The sequence below is a fragment of the Zalophus californianus genome, chromosome 3, assembly GCF_009762305.2.
Source record: "Zalophus californianus isolate mZalCal1 chromosome 3, mZalCal1.pri.v2, whole genome shotgun sequence".
NCBI lineage: Eukaryota > Metazoa > Chordata > Mammalia > Carnivora > Otariidae > Zalophus > Zalophus californianus.
The window spans coordinates 74,536,509-74,560,043 of record NC_045597.1 but is presented as its reverse complement, the minus strand read 5'-3'; the positions used below and the strand labels follow the sequence as shown (position 1 = coordinate 74,560,043).

Genomic DNA, 23,535 nt, shown 5'->3' with positions numbered 1-23,535 from the left:
TTTTTTTTTTTTTACCATGATTCATTATTTCATCAAAGTTAATTTTTGTTGACTTTTTTTTATTTTTCTTTTTCCCTTTTTCAACCAACATCTTATAAATCCCTTTTTTTAAAAAAAAAAACATTTTTTATTTTTTTTTCATTTTTAGAGTCATATTTTATCCCTTCATAGTAGTTATCCTTGTTTTTGGCATATATATATATAAGTTGTTCTCTCTTTAAAATTTTGAGGTACAGTTTCTTCTAACAGATCAAAATATACCCTAAAACACTAGTGTATGGCTTTGTTCTAGTCTCCTGCCTGATCACATTCTCTCCCTTTTTCCTTTTTTTTTTTTTCCTTAAATCTCCTTTCCTTTTTCAAACAACTTATCTTACCAAGTCCTTTTATAAAATCTTTTATAATTTTCATCTTTACAGTCATCTTCCATCCCTTCATTGTATCAACCCTTATTTTGTACATATATGTCTTTCTTCCTTTAAAATTTTAGGAGGCCCTTTTTTCTAACAGACCAAAATACGCCCAAAATCTAGTGTGTGGCACTGATCTATGCACTAGCCTGATCATATTTGATCATATTCTGCCTTTTTTGAATTGTTTTGTTTTTGTTTTTATCTTTTTTTTCTTTTTTTTTTTTTCTTTTTCTCTTTCTTTTTTCTTTCTTTCTCTTTCTTTTCCCCTGGTTTCAGGTCTTTTCTGATTTGTATACAGTATATTTGCTGGGGACGTTGTAAACCTGTTAGCCTTTTGTTCTCTCATTCATCTATTCTCCTCTGGACAAAATGACAAGACGAAAGAAATCACCTCAGCAAAAAGAACAAGAGGTAGTACCGTCAGCCAGGGACCTACTCAATACGGACATTAGTACGATGTCGGACCTAGAGTTCAGAATCATGACTTTAAAGATACTAGCTGGGCTTGAAAAAAGCGTGGAAGTTATTAGAGAAACCCTTTCTGGAGAAATAAAAGAACTAAAATCTAACCAAATCGAAATCAAAAAGGCTATTGATGAGGTGCAATCAAAAATGGGGGCACTAAATGCTAGGATAAATGAGGCAGAAGAGAGAATCAGCGATATAGAAGACCAAATGATAGAAAATAAAGAGGCTGAGAAAAAGAGAGAGAAACAACTACAGGATCACGAGGGCAGAATTCGAGAGATAAGTGATACGATAAGACGAAACAACATTAGAATAATTGGGATCCCAGAAGAAGAAGAGAGAGAGAGAGGGGCAGAAGGTATATTGGAGCAAATTATAGCAGAGAACTTCCCTAATGTGAGGAAGGAAACAGGCATTAAAATCCAGGAGGCACAGAGAACCCCTCTCAAAATCAATAAAAATAGGTCAACACCCCGACATCTAATAGTAAAACTTATGAGTCTCAGAGACAAAGAGAAAATCCTGAAAGCAGCTCGGGAGAAGAGATATGTAACCTACAATGGTAGAAACATTAGATTGGCAACAGACCTATCCACAGAGACCTGGCAGGACAGAAAGGACTGGCAAGATATCTTCAGAGCACTAAACGAGAAAAATATGCAGCCAAGAATACTATATCCAGCTAGGCTATCATTGAAAATAGAAGGAGAGATCAAAAGCTTCCAGAACAAACAAAAACTAAAGGAATTTGCAAACACGAAACCAGCCCTCCAAGAAATATTGAGAGGAGTCCTCTAAGCAAAGAGAGAACCTAAAAGCAGCAAAGAGCAGAAACGAACACAGACAACAGACAGTTAACAGTCACCTTACAGGTAATACAATGGCACTAAATTCATACCTTTCAATAGTTACCCTGAATGTAAATGGGCTAAATGCCCCAATCAAAAGACACAGGCTATCAGATTGGATTAAAAAACAAGACCCATCAATATGCTGTCTGCAGGAGACTCATTTTACACCCAAAGACACCCCCAGATTGAAAGTGAGGGGGTGGAAAACCACTTACCATGCTAATGGACACCAAAAGAAAGCTGGGGTGGCAATCCTTATATCAGACAAACTAGATTTTAAAACAAAGACTGTAATAAGAGATGAGGAAGGACACTATATCCTACTTAAAGGGTCTATCCAACAAGAAGATCTAACAATTGTAAATATCTATGCCCCGAACATGGGAGCAGCCAATTATATAAGGCAATTAATAACAAAAGCAAAGAAACACATTGACAACAATACAATAATAGTGGGGGACTTTAACACCCCCCTGACTGAAATGGACAGATCATCTAAGCAAAAGATCAACAAGGAAATAAAGACTTTAAATGACACACTGGACCAAATGGACTTCACAGACATATTCAGAACATTCCATCCCAAAGCAACGGAATACACATTCTTCTCTAGTGCCCATGGAACATTCTCCAGAATTGATCACATCCTAGGTCACAAATCAGGTCTCAATCGGTACCAAAAGATTGGGATCATTCCCTGCATATTTTCAGACCACAATGCTTTGAAACTAGAACTCAACCACAAGAGGAAAGTTGGAAAGAACTCAAATACATGGAGGCTAAAGAGCATCCTACTAAAGAATGAATGGGTCAACCAAGAAATTAAAGAAGAATTAAAAAAATTCATGGAAACCAATGAAAATGAAAACACAACTGTTCAAAATCTTTGGGATACAGCAAAGGCAGTCCTGAGAGGAAAGTATATAGCAATACAAGCCTTTCTCAAGAAACAAGAAAGGTCTCAAATACACAACCTAACCCTACACCTAAAGGAGCTGGAGAAAGAACAGCAAAGAAAGCCTAAACCCAGCAGGAGAAGAGAAATCATAAAGATCAGAGCAGAAATCAATGAACTAGAAACCAAAAGAACAGTAGAACAGATCAATGAAACTAGGAGCTGGTTCTTTGAAAGAATTAACAAGATTGATAAACCCCTGGCCAGACTGATCAAAAAGAAAAGAGAAATGACCCAAATCAACAAAATCATGAATGAAAGAGGAGAGATCACAAGCAACACCAAAGAAATACAAACAATTATAAGAACATATTATGAGCAACTCTATGCCAGCAAATTAGATAACCTGGAAGAAATGGGTGCATTCCTAGAGATGTATCAACTACCAAAATTGAACCAGGAAGAAATAGAAAACCTGAACAGACCTATAACCACTAAGGAAATTGAAACAGTCATCAAAAATCTCCCAAGAAACAAAAGCCCAGGGCCAGATGGCTTCCCAGGGGAATTCTATCAGACATTTCAAGAAGAATTAATACCTATTCTCCTGAAACTCTTCCAAAAAATAGAAATGGAAGGGAAACTTCCAAACTCATTTTATGAGGCCAGCATTACCTTGATCCCAAAACCAGACAAAGACCCCATCAAAAAAGAGAATTACAGACCAATATCCTTGATGAACATGGATGCAAAAATTCTCACCAAAATACTAGCCAATAGGATCCAACAGTACATTAAAAGGATTATTCACCACGACCAAGTGGGATTTATCCCTGGGCTGCAAGGCTGGTTCAACATCCGCAAATCAATCAACGTGATACAATACATTAACAAAAGAAAGAACAAGAATCATATGATCCTCTCAATAGATGCAGAAAAAGCATTTGACAAAGTACAACATCCTTTCTTGATCAAAACTCTTCAGAGTATAGGGATAGAGGGTACATACCTCAATATCATAAAAGCCATCTACGAAAAACCTACAGCGAATATCATTCTCAATGGGGAAAGGCTGAGAGCTTTTCCCCTAAGGTCAGGAACGCGGCAGGGACGTCCACTCTCACCACTGCTATTCAACATAGTATTAGAAGTCCTAGCCACAGCAATCAGACAACAAAAAGAAATCAAAGGCATCCAAATCGGCAAAGAGGAAGTCAAACTCTCACTCTTTGCAGATGATATGATACTGTATGTGGAAAACCCAAAAGACTCCACCCCAAAACTGCTAGAACTCATACAGGAATTCAGTAAAGTAGCAGGATATAAAATCAATGCACAGAAATCAGTGGCATTCCTATACACCAACAACAAGACAGAAGAGAGACAAATCAAGGAGTCTATCCCATTTACAATTGTACCCAAAACCATTAGATACCTAGGAATAAATCTAACCAAAGAGGCAAAGGATCTGTACTCAGAAAACTATAAAATACTCAGGAAAGAAATTGAAGAAGACACAAAGAAATGGAAAAACGTTCCATGCTCATGGATTGGGAGAATCAACATTGTGAAGATGTCAATGCTACCTAGAGCAATCTACACATTCAATGCAATCCCCATCAAAATACCATCCACTTTTTTCAAAGAAATGGAACAAATAATCCTAAAATTTGTATGGAACCAGAAGAGACCCCGAATAGCCAGAGGAATACTGAAAAAGAAAAGCAAAGCTGGCGGCATCACAATTCCGGACTTCCAGCTCTATTACAAAGCTGTCATCATCAAGACAGTATGGTACTGGCACAAAAACAGACACATAGATCAATGGAACAGAATTGAGAGCCCAGAAATGGACCCTCAACTCTATGGTCAACTTATTTTTGACAAAGCAGGAAAGAATGTCCAATGGCAAAAAGTCTCTTCAAATGGTGTTGGGAAAATTGGACAGCCACCTGCAGAAGAATGGAACTGGACCATTTCCTTACACCACACACAAAAATAGACTCCAAATGGTTGAAAGACCTAAACGTGAGACAGGAGTCCATCCAAATCCTAAAGGAGAACACAGGTAGCAACCTTTTCGACCTTAGCCGCAGCAACCTCTTCCTAGAAACATCGCCAAAGGCACGGGAAGCCAGGGCAAAAATGAACTATTGGGATTTCATCAAGATAAAAAGCTTCTGCACAGCAAAAGAAACAGTCCACAAAACCAAAAGACAACCGACAGAATGGGAGAAAATATTTGCAAATGACATATCAGATAAAGGGCTAGTATCCAAAATCTATAAAGAACTTATCAAACTCAACACCCAAAGAACAAATAATCCAATCAAGAAATGGGCAGAAGACATGAACAGACATTTCTCCAAAGAAGACATCCAAATGGCCAACAGGCACATGAAAAAGTGCTCAACATCGCTTGGCATCAGGGAAATCCAAATCAAAACCTCAATGAGATACCACCTCACACCCGTCAGAATGGCTAAAATTACCAAGTCAGGGAACGACAGATGTTGGCGGGGATGTGGAGAAAGGGGAACCCTCCTACACTGTTGGTGGGAATGCAAGCTGGTGCAACCCCTCTGGAAAACAGTATGGAGGTTCCTCAAACAGTTGAAATTAGAGCTACCGTTCGATCCAGCAATTGCACTACTGGGTATTTACCACAAAGATACAAATGTAGGGACCCGAAGGGGTACGTGTACCCCAATGTTTATAGCAGCAATGTCCACCATAGCCAAACTGTGGAAAGAGCCAAGATGCCCATCGACAGATGAATGGATAAAGAAGAGGTGGTATATATACACAATGGAATATTATGCAGCCATCAAAAGGAATGAGATCTTGCCATTTGCAACGACGTGGATGGAACTGGAGGGTGTTATGCTGAGTGAAATAAGTCAATCAGAGAAAGACATGTATCACATGACCTCACTGATATGAGGAATTCTTAATCTCAGGAAAGAAACTGAGTGTTACTGGAGTGGTTGGGGGTGGGAGGGATGGGGTGGTTGGGTGATAGATATTGGGGAGGGTATGTGCTACGGTGAGCGCTGTGAATTGTGCAAGACTATTGAATCACAGATCTGTACTTCTGAAACAAATAATGCAACATATTTTAAGAAAAAAGAAAAAGAAGAAGATAACAGGAGAGGAAGAAAAGGGGAGTATGTCAGAGCGGGAGACGAACCATGAGAGATGATGGACTCTGAAAAACAAACTGAGGGTTCTAGAGGGGAGGGGGGTAGGGGGATGGGTTAGCCTGGTGATGGGCAATGAGGAGGGCACGTTCTGCATGGAGCACTGGGTGTTATGAACAAACAATGAATCATGGAACACTGCACCAAAAACTAATAATGTAATATATGGTGATTAACATAACAATAAAAAAATTAAAAAAAAAAAAAAGAAGTATACACAAAAGTTCACTGTGGTTAACTATGGGTGACATTTCTTACTTTTTATTTTTCTGAGTTTTCCAGATTTTCTGCCATGAGCACATACTGCTTTTATACTCACAAACAGATTTCAGTAAGAATCAGGGTATATATTATATTTTTTTGTCTTACACGGACTTATAAACGCAACAAAGACAAAGAAATCAGAATGTTAGCAGTGGATGCCTTGGATTGGACTTTGGCCCATTTTCCCCATTGTTTACCTTTCTGTGTTTCCTATATTTCTTCTGATAAGTGTGGATTGCTTTCATGGTAGAAAAAATAAAACTCTAAAAAGGGTGGAAAAAACCTTAGGGCCCAATAATTATAACTTACTATTTTATGGATTTCAGTGGTAATTGGACTTTACTACAAACACTATAATGAAGTTTCTTTTTTAACTTTTTTATTTTGAAATAATTTCAGACTTATAAAAGGTCAAAACCAGGAGAGAATTCTCAGACTTTCACCCGTATATTATTTTACCACATTTTCTCTTTCTCAGAGACTCTTCCTCCTGCTTTCCTTTCTCCTATACACACATACATGTATATATTTAATATTTTGTATTTTTAATATTATGTATTTTATGTTTAGTAAATATATATCCTTAACTCTCTTCTTTAATCTGGAACAGTTTCTCAATCTTTCCTTGACTTTATGACTTGACATTTTAAAAGGGAACTGACCATTTTCTGGAATGTCTGAGTCTGGGTCTTCTGATGTTTCCTGATGATTAGATTTAGGATATTGGCAGGGCTGTGACAGAGTGATGACACATCCTTCTCAGTGCATATCTTCTCAAAGCACATATTCTCTGCCTGCCCCATAACTGCCCATGAGGACTTCACTCACGTTTTGTTTTCAGTCACGGTAATGTCGGTAATTTTTTTTTTGGTATCAGCATTGATTTGTTTATTGTAACAAAGGAATCATACTGATGTAAGACATTAGTAATAGGGGAAATGGTGTATAAATTGTATGGGAACTCTCTGTACAATCTTAATTTTTCGATAAATCTAATACTATTCTATTTCTCTTTTTTTATTATGTTAATCACCATACATCATTAGTTTTTGATGTAGCGTTCCATGATTCATTGTTTGCATATAACACCCAGTGCTCCATGCAGAACGTGCCCTCTTTAATACCCATCACCAGGCTAACCCATCCCCCCACCCCCCTCCCCGCTAAAACCCTCAGTTTGTTTTTCAGGGTCCATCATCTCTCATGGTTCATCTCCCCCTCCGATTTCCCCCCCTTCATTCTTCCCCTCCTGTTTTGTCCAAAGATTTCCATAATTAAAGTTTTGTCTACCTCTGTAATTAATTAATAAGTGTCTTATGGGGAAACATCTTGAGACTTTGGAATAGCCTGCTTTCATCCACTTCTCTCCACTAATCCTAGGATCCACTGATGATTCTTGCCCCAGACACTTAACTATTGTGATGGTTACAAAATGGTGATTTTTGTTGTTCCCTAATTTCTTCTACATGTATTAGTTGGAATTCTGCTGTAAGTGCTTTCACTTCTTTCCTTGTCATTCATTCATTCATTCATTCATTCATTTATATCCATACATATGAATTCATGGATTGCTGTTTTATTCTGTGGGTTGTAATCCGTTGTCTTTATTATTTATTTTGATGCTTACATTTTCCTTTATTTGGCCAGTCCTGTCCTGTGTCCTTTGTGACATGTATCTGCCACTCTCTGAGCACTTCTGGACTTTTTTAGAAAAGCACAGCAAGGTATGCTAAGCTCATCTTGTACTTTTCCACCGTAGCCCTAGAATCAGTCATTTTTCCAAGGAGCCTTGTTACTTTCAGAGGAGAATGAAAAGCCAAAATCTCACCAATCAAGATCTAGGTGCTAGATGTATGTATTAAAATTTCTGAAGGACTTTGTTATGACTGGTTTCTTGTTCTACAGAAAGGACTCCTATCAGACACAGTAGTTGTTTCCAGTAAATTTTTGCTTTTAAATAAAATGGAAAATCCATGTATAATTTTGAATGCTTTGGCAGTTTAGAGGCATACTTCTCAACCTGACATACTTGGACGTGAGTTGATAACGGTACTAGTAAACCAGTAAGTGGATCCTTTGTCAGTAAAGAATGAGTAAATTGCACTTACCTCAGCATGGTCTTTAATTCAATTCAGAATTATTTTAGTTTAGCTATTAATGGACTTGCCATTGAAAGAGTGAGTAAAATTAAGCTTTTCAAATAAGTTGCTATTTGCAAAACTGAGTACTGTAATTTGCAACATTTTATTTTTGTTCATCAGGAAATAGTTTCTCCCATTTTCTTTAGTCACTTGTTAGCTTCTAGCAGCTGGTAAAAGATTAAGTACGAGTCCTTAATTTCTGCTTCTTTTTTATAAATTGAGAACTTTTATAGAAATACAGTGTCAATTGCATGTTGTTGTTTTTTCCAAATAGAGTTAATTTTAAGCATTGAAGGTAAAGGACACATGTTACTTATCCTTTTCAACTTGTATGGCATCTAGCAGAGTGTGGTTCTCAACAATAGCTGCTGTGCTTTAGGAATGCTGGTGTGACTTTTGCAAGAGGTGCTGGTGTATACTCCTGTATTCTTGGTGATATATGCTGTCCCTGTTAATTAGATGTCTGCATAACTGAAGGGAAAGGGAAAGGATTTTTTTCTGGGAGCAGGGGAATGGACTGGAATATGCCTTTTAAACTGTGAATGGGCAAATAGAGAAAAATTAGTTGGCTACATTTTGACCATGACTGATAATCCAAATAAACAACTGATAGTCTTGGATATAAACTGTTTGGAACATGGTACTCTGTCTACAGATCATCCAACTGAAGGGACAGTCATTTTCCTAAATGGGTGTCATAAAACAGTAGTTCCAAAGGATGTTATTAGGTGTTTCCAGGCCCCGTTAGTTTGAAAACATGGTGTGCTAGATGCATCTCTTGCAGATTCCTATTGCACATTAGCGTATTAAAGATTTGAGATACCCCCAGGCATAGAAGCATGTTTAATCTTTTTAGCCCAGCATTTCCCAAACTTACTTGGGCAGGGAGGGTTTGTTGGTTGTCTACTTGTTAACAAGAAAACACTGGAAGAGATCATATGTTTTTTATTTAGGAGGTACTCACTGAGCACTAACTCAGCACAGGCAATGCAGAGATAAAAGGCATCGCTCATACCCTCAAATAACTTACACAAAGACAATGTTCAGGTTATGTGAAGAGTCCTGTGACTGAGGTATACTTAAGGTATTGTGGGAACACAGAGAGAGGCATCTGATCTTACAGACCCCTATCTGCATCCTCAAGGATTGGTTTTAAGTTAATGCATTTTTATTCATTTATTCCAAAATCTTTTTGAGCACCTGTTATAAGCCAGGCATGTCCTAGACCTTGGGGATTGATAAAGCAGTGCGCAGAACCAAGGAGAGTCCTTGTCTTCTTGGATCGTACATTCTCGTGGAAGGAGACAGGCAGGAAACAAGATGAATAAGTACAGGTGTACAATTATAGCATGGTGATAAGTGCTAAGGAGAAAAATACAGCAGGGAGGGGACAAGGGTGTGTGTGATGGCACTTTTTAAAAAATTTTTTTATTAACATATAATGTACTATTTGTTTCAGAGGTACAGGTCTGTGATTCATCAGTCTTACACAATTCACAGCGCTCACCATAGCACATACCCTCCCCAATGTCTGTCACCCAGCCACGCCATCCCTCCCACCCCCCTCCACTCCAGCAACCCTCAGTTTGTTTCCCAAGATTAAGAGTCTCTTATGGTTTGTCTCCCTCTCTGGTTTCGTCTTGTTTCATTTTTCCCTCCCTTCCCCTATGATCCTCTGTCTTGTTTCTCAAAATCCTCATATGAGGTGATGGCACTTTTAGCTCAGGTTGCTAGAGGTGTCTCACTTAGAAGGTCACATTTGGGTATAGATCTGGATGAAGTGAGGGACCAGACCCTGTGAGTCTCTGGGACAAAATGGTCCAGGGAGAAGGAACAGGAAATGCAAACACCTGACCGGAAGCGAGAACGATTGTCCTGTCTGAGAAAGAACAAGGAGACAGTGTAGGTGGAGTGGAATATGTAAGGGAGAGGATGACAGTTGATGAGGCCAGCAGGGTAGATGGAGTTAAATCACTTTATAAGCCTCCCATGGCCTTTGGCTTTTATTCTGAGTGAGGTGACAAAGCAAGGGAGGGATTTAAAAGTGCAGACCAATAGCGGGATCTGTGGGAAAGGGGAACGGGTTTAGGCATTGCAAACAGTTCATTTTGACCAGAGCACAAAGGAAGGGCAGAAGAGAGGTGCACAGGGCCTTCTGCGCCCTGCTGAGAGGCCTAGATTTTATCTTGAGAATGATAGGGAGCAATGAAGAATTTGAATAGGAGGGACAGTCAGATCTCTCTTTAAGAAAGATCATTTGGCAGCGGTGTGATGAATAGATTTGAGGGTGGGAAGTGAACCTGAAAGCAAAACAGCCCAAAGCTGTTGATCTGTGTAGGGCAGGAGGGAAGCAGGGAAGGTATTAGCTCAGGGGTGCTGGGGAGAGACGAGTGCTGAGGTTTGGTGTTCGGTGAGTTGTAGTGGGAGGCAGCAATCCCAGATGACTCCGTTTCTGCCTGGGTTTCATTTTGGGTTGGTTGATGCCTTTCCACACGGGGATGCAGGTTTGAGTTAATGTGAAAATGAATTCCTATTGGAATTTGTACAGCATTTGGGATTCTTTATAGGATGTCAACATGGAGATGTTCATGAGCTAATTAGATACACAAGTCCGGCACTCAGGAAAGGGTTTATAAGCCAGTGAACAAACATTAATTCTGGATACCACATCTAGTTACTGAGTTGAAAAACATATAATTTGTGAGAAGACTTTATTTTATTCCTTTGCCTTTTTGGGAACCACTTTATATATGGTGGGAGTGGAAACTGCTGGCAGAATTTTAAGTGACTCCAGAGGACCATACAATAGATACCAGGCTTTAAGAGAAACAATTTACTGCTCTGCTGAAATCAGTAGTCTTGGGGATCCCTCTTCCGTTTTTGGCAGGAGGGATGATTTTTTAGATACAAGATGTTTTTATTGATTTCTTTACTGCTTTCATTGTTTAAGAGGAAGTTCCTCTTGTTAAGACAGTGACACCATGAGAGTTTATGAAATTATATTGCTTTTAGATTCACAAGAAATGTTCATCCATTGTCTGGGAGTGACCATTTATGCAGCAAATATTTCAGTCCATTTCATTAAGTAAACAGGAAATTAGCAAATGGCTTATGGCCTGAAATAATTCATGGAATTTGCTAATTCTAGGCAAGGAAGTTCAGGGAAGTATATGATAAAAGCAAGGGATTAGAAGTTAGAAGACCACAGTTTTGTTTCATCTCTTACTGCCACTTACTAGCCACAGATCATCTTTCGATGGTCAGGTTAGTCATCTGGAAAATGAAAGCAGTAACTCACTGTTGACCTGATGAGCTGGTGCATTCATCGAACAGGCGTTTGTCAGGAGGCACTGTTCTAGGGCTGGGCTGCAACACTAAGTAGACAAGCATGGTTCTTACTCTCACAATTTGCCATGTTGTGAATTACAGCAGTCTGGAAAGTGGATATCAGAGCACCGTATAAATTGTAAAGCACTATGAAAACATCATGGTGATTCTGGCTTTAAGTATTCTTTCCAGAAGATTTAGGTTCTCTTCTCATTTGAGTGATAAATTGGTAGAAATGGAGATAAATGGTAGGTTTACACACAGACCTTAAACCCTTGCCAAAAATTAACTCAAGATGCAACATCGTCCTAAACATAAAACTATAAAACTCCTGGTAGGTAACATGGGAGAAAAGTCCAGATGACCTTGGGAATGGTGATGACATTTTAGATATAACACCAAAGAAAGGCACCACAGTGAAAGAAATACTTGATAAGCTGGACTTCATTAAAATTGAAAACTTGGACTCTGTGAAAGATTCTGTCAAGAGAATAAGACAGGCCACAGACTGGGAGAAGATATTTGCAGAAGACATAATCTGATAAAAGGCTGTTATCCATAATATACCAAGACCTCTTAAAATTCATTACCAAGAAAACTAACAACCTGATTTAAAAATGGGCAAAAGACCTGAACAGACATCTCACCAAAGAAGATGTACAGATGACAGGCATAGAGCATATGAAAAGATATTTAACATCATCTGTCATCAGGGAAATGCAAATTAAAATGAGATAACCACTTCACACCTTTTAGAAGGGCTAAAATCCAGAAAGCCGACAACACCAAATGCTGATGAGCATGTGGAGCAACAGGAACTCTCATTTGTTGCTGGTGGGAATGCAAAATGGTGCAGCCACTTTGGAAGACAGTTTGTTTCTTATAAAAATGAACATGCTCTTACCATGCAATGTGGCAGTCTTGCCTCTTGGTATCTACCGAGGTGAGTTGAAAACTCATGTCCACATAAAAACCTGCACACGGATGTTTATTCATCACCACCAAACACTGGAAGCAACTAAGATGTCCTTCAGTAGGTGAATGGATAATCAAACTGTGGTACATCCAGACAGTGGGACATTATTCAATGCTAAAAAGAAATAAGCTGTCTTGCCATGAAGAAATGTGGAGGAACCTGAAATGCTTATTACTAAGTGAATATGATTAATTATAATTAATTATGATTTCTACTATATGACATTCTAGGAAAGGCAAAACTGTGGAGACAGTAAAAAAAATCAGTGGTTGCCAGGGGTTGAATGGGGGGGTGGGGGGTGATAAATAGGTGGAGCATAAAGGATTTTTATTAGTGAAACTATTTTATATGATACTATAATGGTGGATACATGTCTTTATACATATGTCCAAATCCATAGAATGTATAACATAGAAAGTGAACCCTAATGTAAACTGAACTTTGGCTGTAATGACGTGTCGGTGTGGGTTTATCAGTTAGAACAAATGCATCACTCTGGTGTGTGATGTTGATAGTGGGGGGGCAGGGATTATATGGGAATTTTCTGTGCTTTCTGCTCAGTTTTGCTGTGAACTGGAAACTGTTCTTAAAATTAGTCTATTTTTTAAAAAGTGGTTCTCTCTGGCAGAGGAGATACAATGCAGGTGTGCCTTGCACACACAGGGTAGACAGTTATTAAATGTTTGTTGAATGAATAAAGGAATGATGTTAGGATTTGGAAATTCAAGCAGGTACTTCTATCTTTTCAGAAAATTTTTTTTTTTTTTTTTACATTTTAAGAAAAGTGGGAGTAGTTGTGTCTGGCACTCACAAGAATCCATACAGAAAATTTAACTCCAAATACAAAATATTGATTTTTAGAGAGTGCCAGAGTCAGCACTATATCCTTAGATTTCAAAATATGAATTAGAACAGTTTTGTGCCATTGGAGAGTGTTAGACACAACGTTTCTAATGGTGAATGAAGCAAAATCTCAAATTTAGAAACCAAAATGATTTATTTATCTTGGGAAGTAAAAAGAAGATTAAGGTCCCAAGATTTTATTTTTTCATAAAGCATGCAAAATGAAAGTCCTTTTTTCCCAAAGAAGTTTAATGGGAAACAACTTGCATGATAGCTCATGTAGCAATTAAATGAAAGTGCTGTACTCCCTGGGGTATTTTAAAACTATACAACTTTGGGTCAATTTCAGATAAATGTTAATATCCACAATACATTTTCAGAAGTTCTAAAGGCCCTTGACTGTGACACTATTTTTATAATCATTTGCACAAAATCCTACATGTTGACAGTAATCAGCATTGGCGAGAACGTGTGAAGGCTGCTTCAGCACTTCTTAACAGATGGCCTTCTCCATTCATTTTCTTCTCTAGGCAAACATGCTGAAGACATATTTGGTGAGCTGTTTAATGAGGCTAACAACTTCTACATCAGAGCAAATTCTCTTCAAGACAGAATTGATCGCCTTGCTGTCAAAGTTACCCAGCTGGATTCAACAGTGGAAGAAGGTAGGTAATTGCATGAAAGCAATGAGCTAGAAGTGATGGTGACAAGACGGTAGTAATTAATTGCAGTGTAATCACTGCTTTTTCCTTGGGGTAGTGTACTGATACTTCATCTTGTCCTTTCTAGAAGAATATTGGGGGGGGGGCACAATATTGGGTAAGGTAGTTAGAGTCTTGTTTGCCTCATAGATGCCATCCATACTCTCTTTTTAAAAAATGTACACGTATAGTATTTGTTTTATAGAATTCTTTGAATATTTTTGGTATTAGAAACCCTAGTTTAGGTCATTGGTGATTCTTTTAAAGATACTTTCTTACCTAAAAATCACAGAATCACTCCAAAGACGTGGTCCAACTAAGAGGGAGGGTGATACAGACACCAGCGTGACTGAGTGAAGGTGTCCACCTGCTACCCTTGTTGGGGTTGATGCCTGTAAATAATCGTGGTGATCCTGCTGATTTAACATCTCAAGAAATAGCATTTACTGATGGCCTTTAGGTGTCATGGTTGTAAAGTAAAGTTAAAAGTGGTAAGCACTGTGTAGGTAACTGATAATCATTTTGAGGATATACCCTGAAATTGTGACAGTTTCAATAAAATGAAAATTCAGCAACTCCTTTTTAAAGATTTCACTTTCTGTATCTTTTGGATGAGAGACTGAGATTACACTGGAAAAAAAAAATCTGCAAAAGTAGAAGATACAGCATTTCATATTTATTTGAGAAAAATGTTCAGGTTAATTATTTTTACCTTTATATAGTGGTAGTTATGATTTCTTTTGTTGCATTAAAATGGTCTTAGTATATGATTTTTCTACTAGACTTAATAGTAGTAGTAATAAAAAATGGAAGTTTTATTTTTTTTTAAATGTGTTTTAGGGAATTCATCCCTCATCATTTAAAAAAATGTGTTTACTCCCATTCAGGTCTTTTTCAAAGATCAATATTAGTGAATTAGAAATTTAACAAAAATGTAGAGCATTGAAATTTTAATATCCATTATGATACATTCTTTAATCTGATTTTTAAGATTTATCTTATTTGAAAAAAGTAAAACCTTGGATAGCTATTTGGTCTATTCAGATAAGAAATTTTAGCATCTTAAGCCAGTCACTCATTTTCACATTGGTATCACAAATGATTTTTAGTGTTTATTCATCTTCCTTCAGTTCTTTGTGGGATCTTGCAATTGGAAAACCAGTGATAAACCTTGTGCTGGAAAAGGTTAATCTGTACACTAGAGTCCTTAAGATTTTACAGTATATCTCATATCCTTAAAATCCCTTCCACTCAAGATTTACCTGATTTCTGTCTTTTGCATGGATTTTATAGTAGAAAAAACATTTGACCAAGTTAGGAAATCTGTGTTCTATTTTGGGTCTGCCTTTTCTCCCTGGGTGATCTTGGAAGAGTCGCTTAACACCCAGCTTTCAGCTTCATTGGTCAAGTGGGTTAATGGACCAGGTTGCCCAATTCAAAAGCTTCTGTCAAAGTTAGATGAGTTAATACGTGAGATGTGAAGTGTTGCACACACACAAGAAGTAGGTATAATCAGCCCTGATTTTCTTACCCTTGAGTGTAGTTTTATATGCTGCTACTTAATTTCTAGGACTATACGTATTTTGAAAAGCCTTGCCATCTTTCCTTAATGTTAGTGTCAGGAAAACTTCATGTATTTTTTACATTTGTATATTTTTTACAGACGTATTGCCTACATGTATTACATTCAGCTGGTATTAACTGAATATTTTTTTCCTTCAGGATACCCAAACCTTTGTGTTTACATGCCTGTTATACTGAACTATAGTCCTGCGTGGTTTCTGAAAAATGCTATTATAAAGAATGATGTTCTAATGTTAAGTTCAAAGAAATAATTAGTTCACTACAGAAGAAGAAAAGACGTGATTTGTCTTCATTTTATAGAGACAGCTGTTATTTATAAGAAGGAAGGAATGTACATGCTATGTAAGCATGGTTTTAAATGAACAATAAAAACATGATTTTGTTATTCTAGAATCATAAATTCTATTTGTGATTGTGTCTCAAATGAGACTTATTGCTAAACAGTTAAAAATATTTCAATATAACTCAACCTGGGGGGCTTTTTTCTAAATAGTGTCACTACAGGATATCAACATGAAAAAAGCTTTCAAAAGTTCCACAGTCCAAGACCAGCAGGTGGTTTCAAAGAACAGCATTCCTAATCCCGTTGCTGACATTTACAACCAGAGTGATAAGCCACCTCCTCTGAATATCCTTACACCATACAGGTATGGCTTCATGTATTCCCAGTGCCTTTTTAGTCTAGATAAGCTGAGGAAGGAGGACAGTGCTGTGGACATAGTTTTTCAAACTGAATATAATCGCAGGTATTATATGCCACAAAATTAGTTTACCAGTACAGAATTGTTAAAGGTTTAATATTTCAAAATAGAGATAAACTCACCAAGAGAAGTATGAGCTCTAATGTTAGCTTTGGTGGATATCTGTAGTAGGTAGCTACTTTTGTAGATACCTGAGTGTAGACATTTGAAGTAGAAGTGGACACATTGCATAGTATTATGTGTGCTTATGTTGTTCCTCATATTCAAAGTCCATTTGAAAGGAACTGCATAATTCATTTATAATGCAGCGAAATACCTTTCTCAGCATTTCAGCACTGCAGGGACGTTTGTTATTTAATTCAGAAAAAGGTATGCTGCAGCAATAGGGGTTTTTACGAGTGAATAATACAGTCAACAAATTAACCTGTTACTCTAAAATGGTGGGACACGGTATCAGGACCAAACTTTCCAGAATAAGAATGGAAAATCAGTAGTGCAAAAAATTAATTAAGAAACTAAAAATGCTTGTTAAAAACACCTCTCCTACCTCTTACCACATTAGGGTTTTCTTTCCATATTTTGTCACCTTCATCCCCGTCTCCCTTTTCCACATACCTTCTCACTGCCCTTCATCGTACAGCTTGTTCTTCTCCGCCTTTGCCCTCCAGGTAAGCTCATGCCCTCAGCCTCTGATGAGCACAGGCTGTGGTGGCGGGTGTCCTCACAGCCCGCAGGACTAGCTCCGCTGGCTGACAGACTCCCTTTACCATCGAGTGGGTTCTCTGTTTCTGGTGCCACCATCTTGGGCCTTTGGTCCTTCTCAGGGAGTGCCCTGAGGTTTTTTTGTCTGAATTCCTGTTCCTTCTCAGGGTCTAAAGGGAGGTGTTTGGACCCACCCTCTGTTGCAGCTCTGCTCATAAAGCAGCAGTTCCAGCAGCGTCCCTTTCTTTCAGCACGGAGAGAAAACGTAATAGAAATCCCATGGAAACTATGATGGGAGGGGGCCAGTGGGCCACAGCTTTCTAGGAGTGTGCTTTTCTGGAAGTTTTATTTAGCACACTCATCTAAAAATTAATGATCTACATGAGTGGCAGTATTGTAAGCCTGATGTTTTATCTTGTACTTTTGCTTTCATTCAATAGGCATTTGGGGGGGGGGGGGGCAATTTCAGTTTTATTTAGCACTAGAAGCCCCAAGGGCAAGCCTGTTAAAACTTTCCTAAGAAAGTTTCCTCAGTAAATATTCTGTTCTAAAGGAAAAAGCCTAGAAAACTCAGTGGACCACTTATATTTGATGAATTGAGATCATGATTAGATACTTGTGGTGATAGACAAATTTTAATTGTATAAAAAATGAATTGACTTTCATATATATTATATGTCTATATTCAGTTTAATGGAAAATAAAAATGTCTGACTTTTTAATAGTGTGTTTAAGAATAGCTGTGCTAACTCAAATGTACTTTTTGATAATAAAGTAGTATTTGAGGTATATAAAACACTGAAGACCGTGTTAATATATGAGCATTACAACATGACTGGAAAGTGAAGTATTTGGTTGCTATCAACATAGGACATTGCTGCTTATATTCTTATGTTGAGATTAATATTTGTTTATTGACATGAGCTTCTGCCTTCGTTAAAGTATTAACTCCCCCTTTTTAAGAAAACTGCATTTTATATGTCTTAAATTTTGTAGCAAGTAACTGTGCATTTTGTGTCTTAAATTTTGTAGCAAGTTACTGTTCAGCTTTTCTGTATCTTCAATCCATTCAGAAGGCTTGGTATCTTTGGGAGGCTATATTTTTCACAGTAATGTTACTAATAAAATCTCTATAATGCAGGTCTCCTATCAGTTAGGAAACTTGGAAAGGAAAAGAAGGGTTTCAAGTAATAAAGATTGAAGTGTAAAGTGAATTGCCATGGCTAGTGATTTTCAGATGGTTGAGGGGCCAGAGTAACACCTATAGGAACCTGGGCCTTCGTTTGTGATGAACGTGGCATAGCAGGAACATCAGGGACCAGCAGGCAGGATTTTCCCCTGGACTCATTCAGTTAGTTTTCTTTGACTGTTTGGGCATAAACTCTTTCTTATGCTCACCTCACTGTGCCTCATTTCATTTTGCTTTTCTCTGTGCCGTAAATGACTTATTGAAACACTGATTTGAAATGTAAATGCTCTGCTTCCTCTTGAAGGTAATCTACAGGCCAGATACTTTTTTAAAGCATTAGTCGTATAGAGTGTTTAGTTCGTGTTAGGATTATTTTGAGCTTTCCTATTGATTTATATTACAGCTTGGGATTTGTATTGGTTTTATGATAGATGAATAACTTATATAAATCCTTGAAATAGTCCTTAGACCACAGTGGTTGTAGCAGGACTTGAAAGTGAAATGCCACGAGTGAATTCTCTTTGTGGGTTACTTCACCTTCCATCACACCTAATACACTGGGAACATTTTGCTTCTTTCCGAATTGAATTTATAGATGTTGGGCCAACCTGATAAAAGGGACAGCGTCCTTACTAATTTTTATCCTGATAATATTGAAGCTCCAGAGTAGAGGTGAATATATACACACCAAGAATCCATTCATCTCTATGTATGACTCCTGTTGGAATAAACAAACCATTTCCTGAAATAATTGAGGTATCAGATATCATTGTTTATGAGCCATATTGTGATTTTGATGCACTTTTCAGTACTTAAATCTGAATTGTCAAGAGTGCTTTTTATGTAATTATTCTAGAAAAGTTGCTGTTCTTGCATGTTCACCCTTTTTTTTTTTTTTCCAAACAAGGAGATCCAGAGAGACTTAATGTGTAGGACAAAGTGCCCCATGTAGATGTTACCATCTCATGAGTTAAATTAAGTGAATATTCACCCCACATGAAAATGTCTAACAGCCTTTTCCCCCAACTTGTGCTACATTGATTTACAGAGATGATAAAAAGGATGGGCTGAAGTTCTACACTGATCCTTCCTATTTCTTTGATCTCTGGAAAGAAAAAATGCTGCAGGACACAGAAGACAAAAGGAAGGAGAAGAGGCGTCAAAAGGTAAATAATTCTAGTACGGGAACTTGTGAATCGACGTTTAAATGGGATCCCTGTTTAGAAATAAGTCAGTAAGTCCTTTATGTAAATGGTTGAGATGTTGGATTTAGTGAAGTACAGGTTTCATTTTTTACATGAGGATACTGGCAGTTCAGTCTAACACAGTAATACTATTTTTCAGTAAATACTGCCTGATTTGTTCCCTACTACTTGTTTTGCTTGAATAGAAGTAGTGACTGGAAGTTTTGTTTGTAACCATGTTTTATAACTTTTCTCCTGCTCTTTAAATTTAACAAAGCAGTCAACATTTCATATCAGATATAATGACCTGCTCTCATCTCTTTAAAGCATTCTTAATTGGTGCTTTGCCATCTCACTATAATTAACACCTTAAGGAGATGTTCATATTGGATTGAAAGCGTGTGTGATCTGTACATTTAGGGCATAGTATTTACCAAAAAATGAAATTCCTTTTGGTGGGGTGTAGTAGGCAAGTGACTTGCAAGTCTGAAGGTTGAGAAACATCCACATTATGAGCACTCTTGGAAGAATAATCACACTCTGCCCAGGTTTAGGGACTTCTATCTTAAGAACTTCCCCTCTTTAGCACCCAGAAATTAGACTTAACCTCTTGAGAGTTAATTCTCCAAAGGCAAATATTTGCTAAGACTTTTATATGTAAACTATGTTTTTAAAAATGAGCACCTGGTTTGCTTGGCAAATCTTAGAGTGCTTTCGTTAAGACAAATTCTTAGCATGTTGTGGGTTAGTGACCTTAGTGTTTGGAGGTATCTCGATGTACTGGCCCCATAGAAGCAACAGTTTGGGATGGAAGAGAATTTGAGATTTGAAAACAGGATTTAAGAAAGGGAACATAGAAACAGTTTGGATTCTACAAGTGTAAGATGTTCCCTCCGAAATCCAGGAAAGAATTGTAAAGGTTGGTTATTCATGCTCTCTTTTTGTACTGTGGGTGGGGAGATGAATGGGAAAATCTTGGAAGAGCTGCTGAGTGTTGAGGGGAAAAGTATTCAAGTGAAGAAAGTATAAAGTATTTAAGTGAAGAAAAGAAAGATCCTAATCTCTTGACTGGAAAAGAAACATATCTAGAGGCTGGTTGGTCCCTATACCTTTTTATACTAACAGGGATTTAAGAATATATTCCTTTAAAACCTGCCTGTCCTTTTAAATGGTCTTCTAGGTTTCCCTTCTCAGTGATACTTTAAGCAAAAGTATCTAATTTTTTCAGCAGTGTTCTTCAGGGGAAAACAGTCTTAGTCTATGGATGATTATCATGTCTTCAAAATTATGCCATTTCCTTGGCTGTTTTGTCTCATTACACATTCCTCCAATGCATAAAATTCTGATAAGAATTTCTTACTCACTTATATAACCCTCACGGAGATTACAGTGTAGTGGGGGAAACAAACATTAAGTAATCATGCGGCCCACTGGAACTCATAAAGAGGGAAAGAATTTTGAAAATTCTAATATAAATATGCTTTTATTATGTAGGAATAGAAACTGGGACTAGCTGTCCTTCATTTCCTAGGATTTCAGAAATGCAGGTTACTTTCGGTTTGGAGCTGAAAAGTCTCTCTGAAGGAAAAGTTAGTTTAGAAAATTTGGGGATGAGAAATCCATTGTTTTTGAACTTGGTTTCCTTAGTTTGCTGGTTTAAAAAACATTTTTTAAATGATGCAAATAAATATGTAGTTGTAAGTGTGTAGTTACAGTGCCTAGTAAATGTTGTGAAGGAAAAGTATGGCGTACGGTGGGTGAGGTGACAAGGTCGGGGGGGTAGGTAACCGTGTAGGCGAAGTGGTGTCATTCACTGAGTTCCAACAGTGGGGAGTTAGAAGTCAGCTAAGCAGAGTCAGTGTGTGTGTGTGTGTGCGCGCGCGTGCATGCACATGCATGCATGAGGGGATGCTGGAGGAGTTGGGGGCAGAGGAGGTGTGGGGTGCTTCAGAATCGAGGAGCGTTTGAGGTAGAAGCAGCTAGGATCATCCCGGGCTAGGAGACAGTTGGGCACATTCATACAAAGCCAGTGTAGTTGGAGTACAAATGCATCACTGTGAACCCTTTTCACAGTCGGTTTGTGCGCACGTGTGTGTGTGTCATGTGCATGATGATGGGTAGATTTGGAGGCTGAATCCCTGTAAAGAAAGTTGCAGATAATCATAACACTTTATCTAAATACGTCAGCATACGTCTTTTATTCAAAGCAAGGGTGACAGTTACTGATTAATACAGTGGTTCTTAATCAGGACGTGTATTGAAATCCATTGAAATCTCTCTCCTTTTGGTTTCTACAAGTATACAGACAATGCATGCTGGTTGTAAAATGCTCACATTACACTGAAGTAAATACATTAGTTTAGAAAATTTGGAGATAGGTTTCTCCCTTCCCTAGGTATCACCAATCACTAGTAACGATTGAGTGTGCACATTTTTAGACCTTTTAAGCATTCATAAATATATGCATACATTTCACAAAGTACTTTTACATGCATAGAATTGTACTACACATGACTTATACACACGCACATGCAGACATATACATATATTGACATAATTAAAGATGTTCTTTGTTCTTTTTAATAGTTGTATAGTATTCCAAGGTATGCATGCTACATAAACTATTTACCCCTCACTGTATTAGGACATATTTCAGTTGTTCGTGAACAGTTGCTTAACAGTACTGTGGTACTACGTGACTCACACGCAGATATGTCTTCTGGGTAAACCTTTAGAAAACAAATCTGAGCTTTAAATTTTGAAAGATACCATCATATTGCCCCTGACCATTAAAAAGACTGAACCAGGTTATGCTCTTAACAGACTTCTTCCAGACCTGCATATCATTATTACTTTTTTTGATGCACTCATCCCCCCGCCCCCCAAAAATCTCATTTGCATTACATACCTTTTCATATCTTTATTAAGCATTTATATATGTTCTGTGAATTCCGTGTTCACATCCTCTGCCAGTACCTCACCCATGCCTCCCGCACCAACAGGATCTTCTCAAATGCCTCCACAGCACGTCAGCCCTCCCTTCTCACCTTCAGTGGTTTCCCATTGCTCTGGGGATAAAGAACAACACTTTTGCCCCAGCCTGTGAGGTCTGGCCTACCTTTTATATCGCAGGAGCCATTCCCCCTAGCTCCCCATGACCTTCTTTCATTCCTCCCGATGTGCCTTCTCCTCAGAGCCAGTGCACATTCTCTCCCCTCTGGCCATGCACCCAACCCCTTTGCCGAATGGGTGCCTGCCCACACGACAGAGCTTGTCCCAGTGCCCCCAGGACACTCCCTGACTTCCATGCAAGGCAGCATTCAGTAAACAATGCATTGGCGTTTTACCGTATGCTATACCTGTACATTTGTTTGTGTGATTTTGTGGGCCTCCCCCACTGGATTGCAAGCTCCATGAAGGCCGATTCCTTGTCTTTTGTGTTTGTCTGCTGTTTGCATCGTCAGCGCCTGATACGGTGCCTGAGACGTTGTCGTGAGCACCGTAAGCTCACCCAGATCTGATCGCTTAGTCAGCATTTGTGAGTGTGTACTCTGTGTGAAGTGAAGCTGTGTGCGGAGGTACTTTAATGGGAGTGTAGGAGTTAAAAGCACGTAGTTCTCATCTTTAAACACCATAACCTCTTATTTGGGAAGTATGAAAAACACATACACGTGTAGGAATAACTGTCCTCACCTTTAAAGAAACACCCATGTAGGACCCAAGTTTTTATTGGACACATTTTTGCTGGCAAAGTAGGGCTGGAGCAAGACTGATTCTCTGTATGGGAAGGTAAGTTCTTATCATGTTTTTGTTCTATGTTAAGCTAGTTGCAGGATTAGCTTAAATATTCTGTAACAATCTTTTAGAACCTGGCAGTGGAGTATTTTGAGTGATTTTGTGAAAAGATGATTGCATATTAACATTTCAGTCGAAATTGTGTACTGGTAGGACATGATTAGTCTATATCTCAGACACTCATCTGTATAATGCAGATCTAAAAGATCTAGTACATTTAAAACAAGCTAAAAACCTAGTAAGATGCGAATTCTTTACCAGAAATGATGGTAAGCGATTCCTGGAGGTAGCTGCCACAGTG

General features: G+C 38.1%; 1 protein-coding gene across 2 annotated transcripts in view; it reads left to right on the top strand.

Annotated features, from left to right (window-relative positions):
- Window positions 1-23,535, top strand: part of WASF3 (WASP family member 3) — a 133,257-nt gene that overhangs the window by 97,199 nt on the left and 12,523 nt on the right. For both annotated transcript variants that reach the window (XM_027590820.2, XM_027590819.2), the window contains exons 4-6: window positions 13,909-14,043; window positions 16,157-16,310; window positions 19,304-19,421. In XM_027590820.2, coding sequence (XP_027446621.1) covers window positions 13,909-14,043; window positions 16,157-16,310; window positions 19,304-19,421 — 407 coding nt within the window. The remainder of the gene's footprint in view (window positions 1-13,908; window positions 14,044-16,156; window positions 16,311-19,303; window positions 19,422-23,535) is intronic.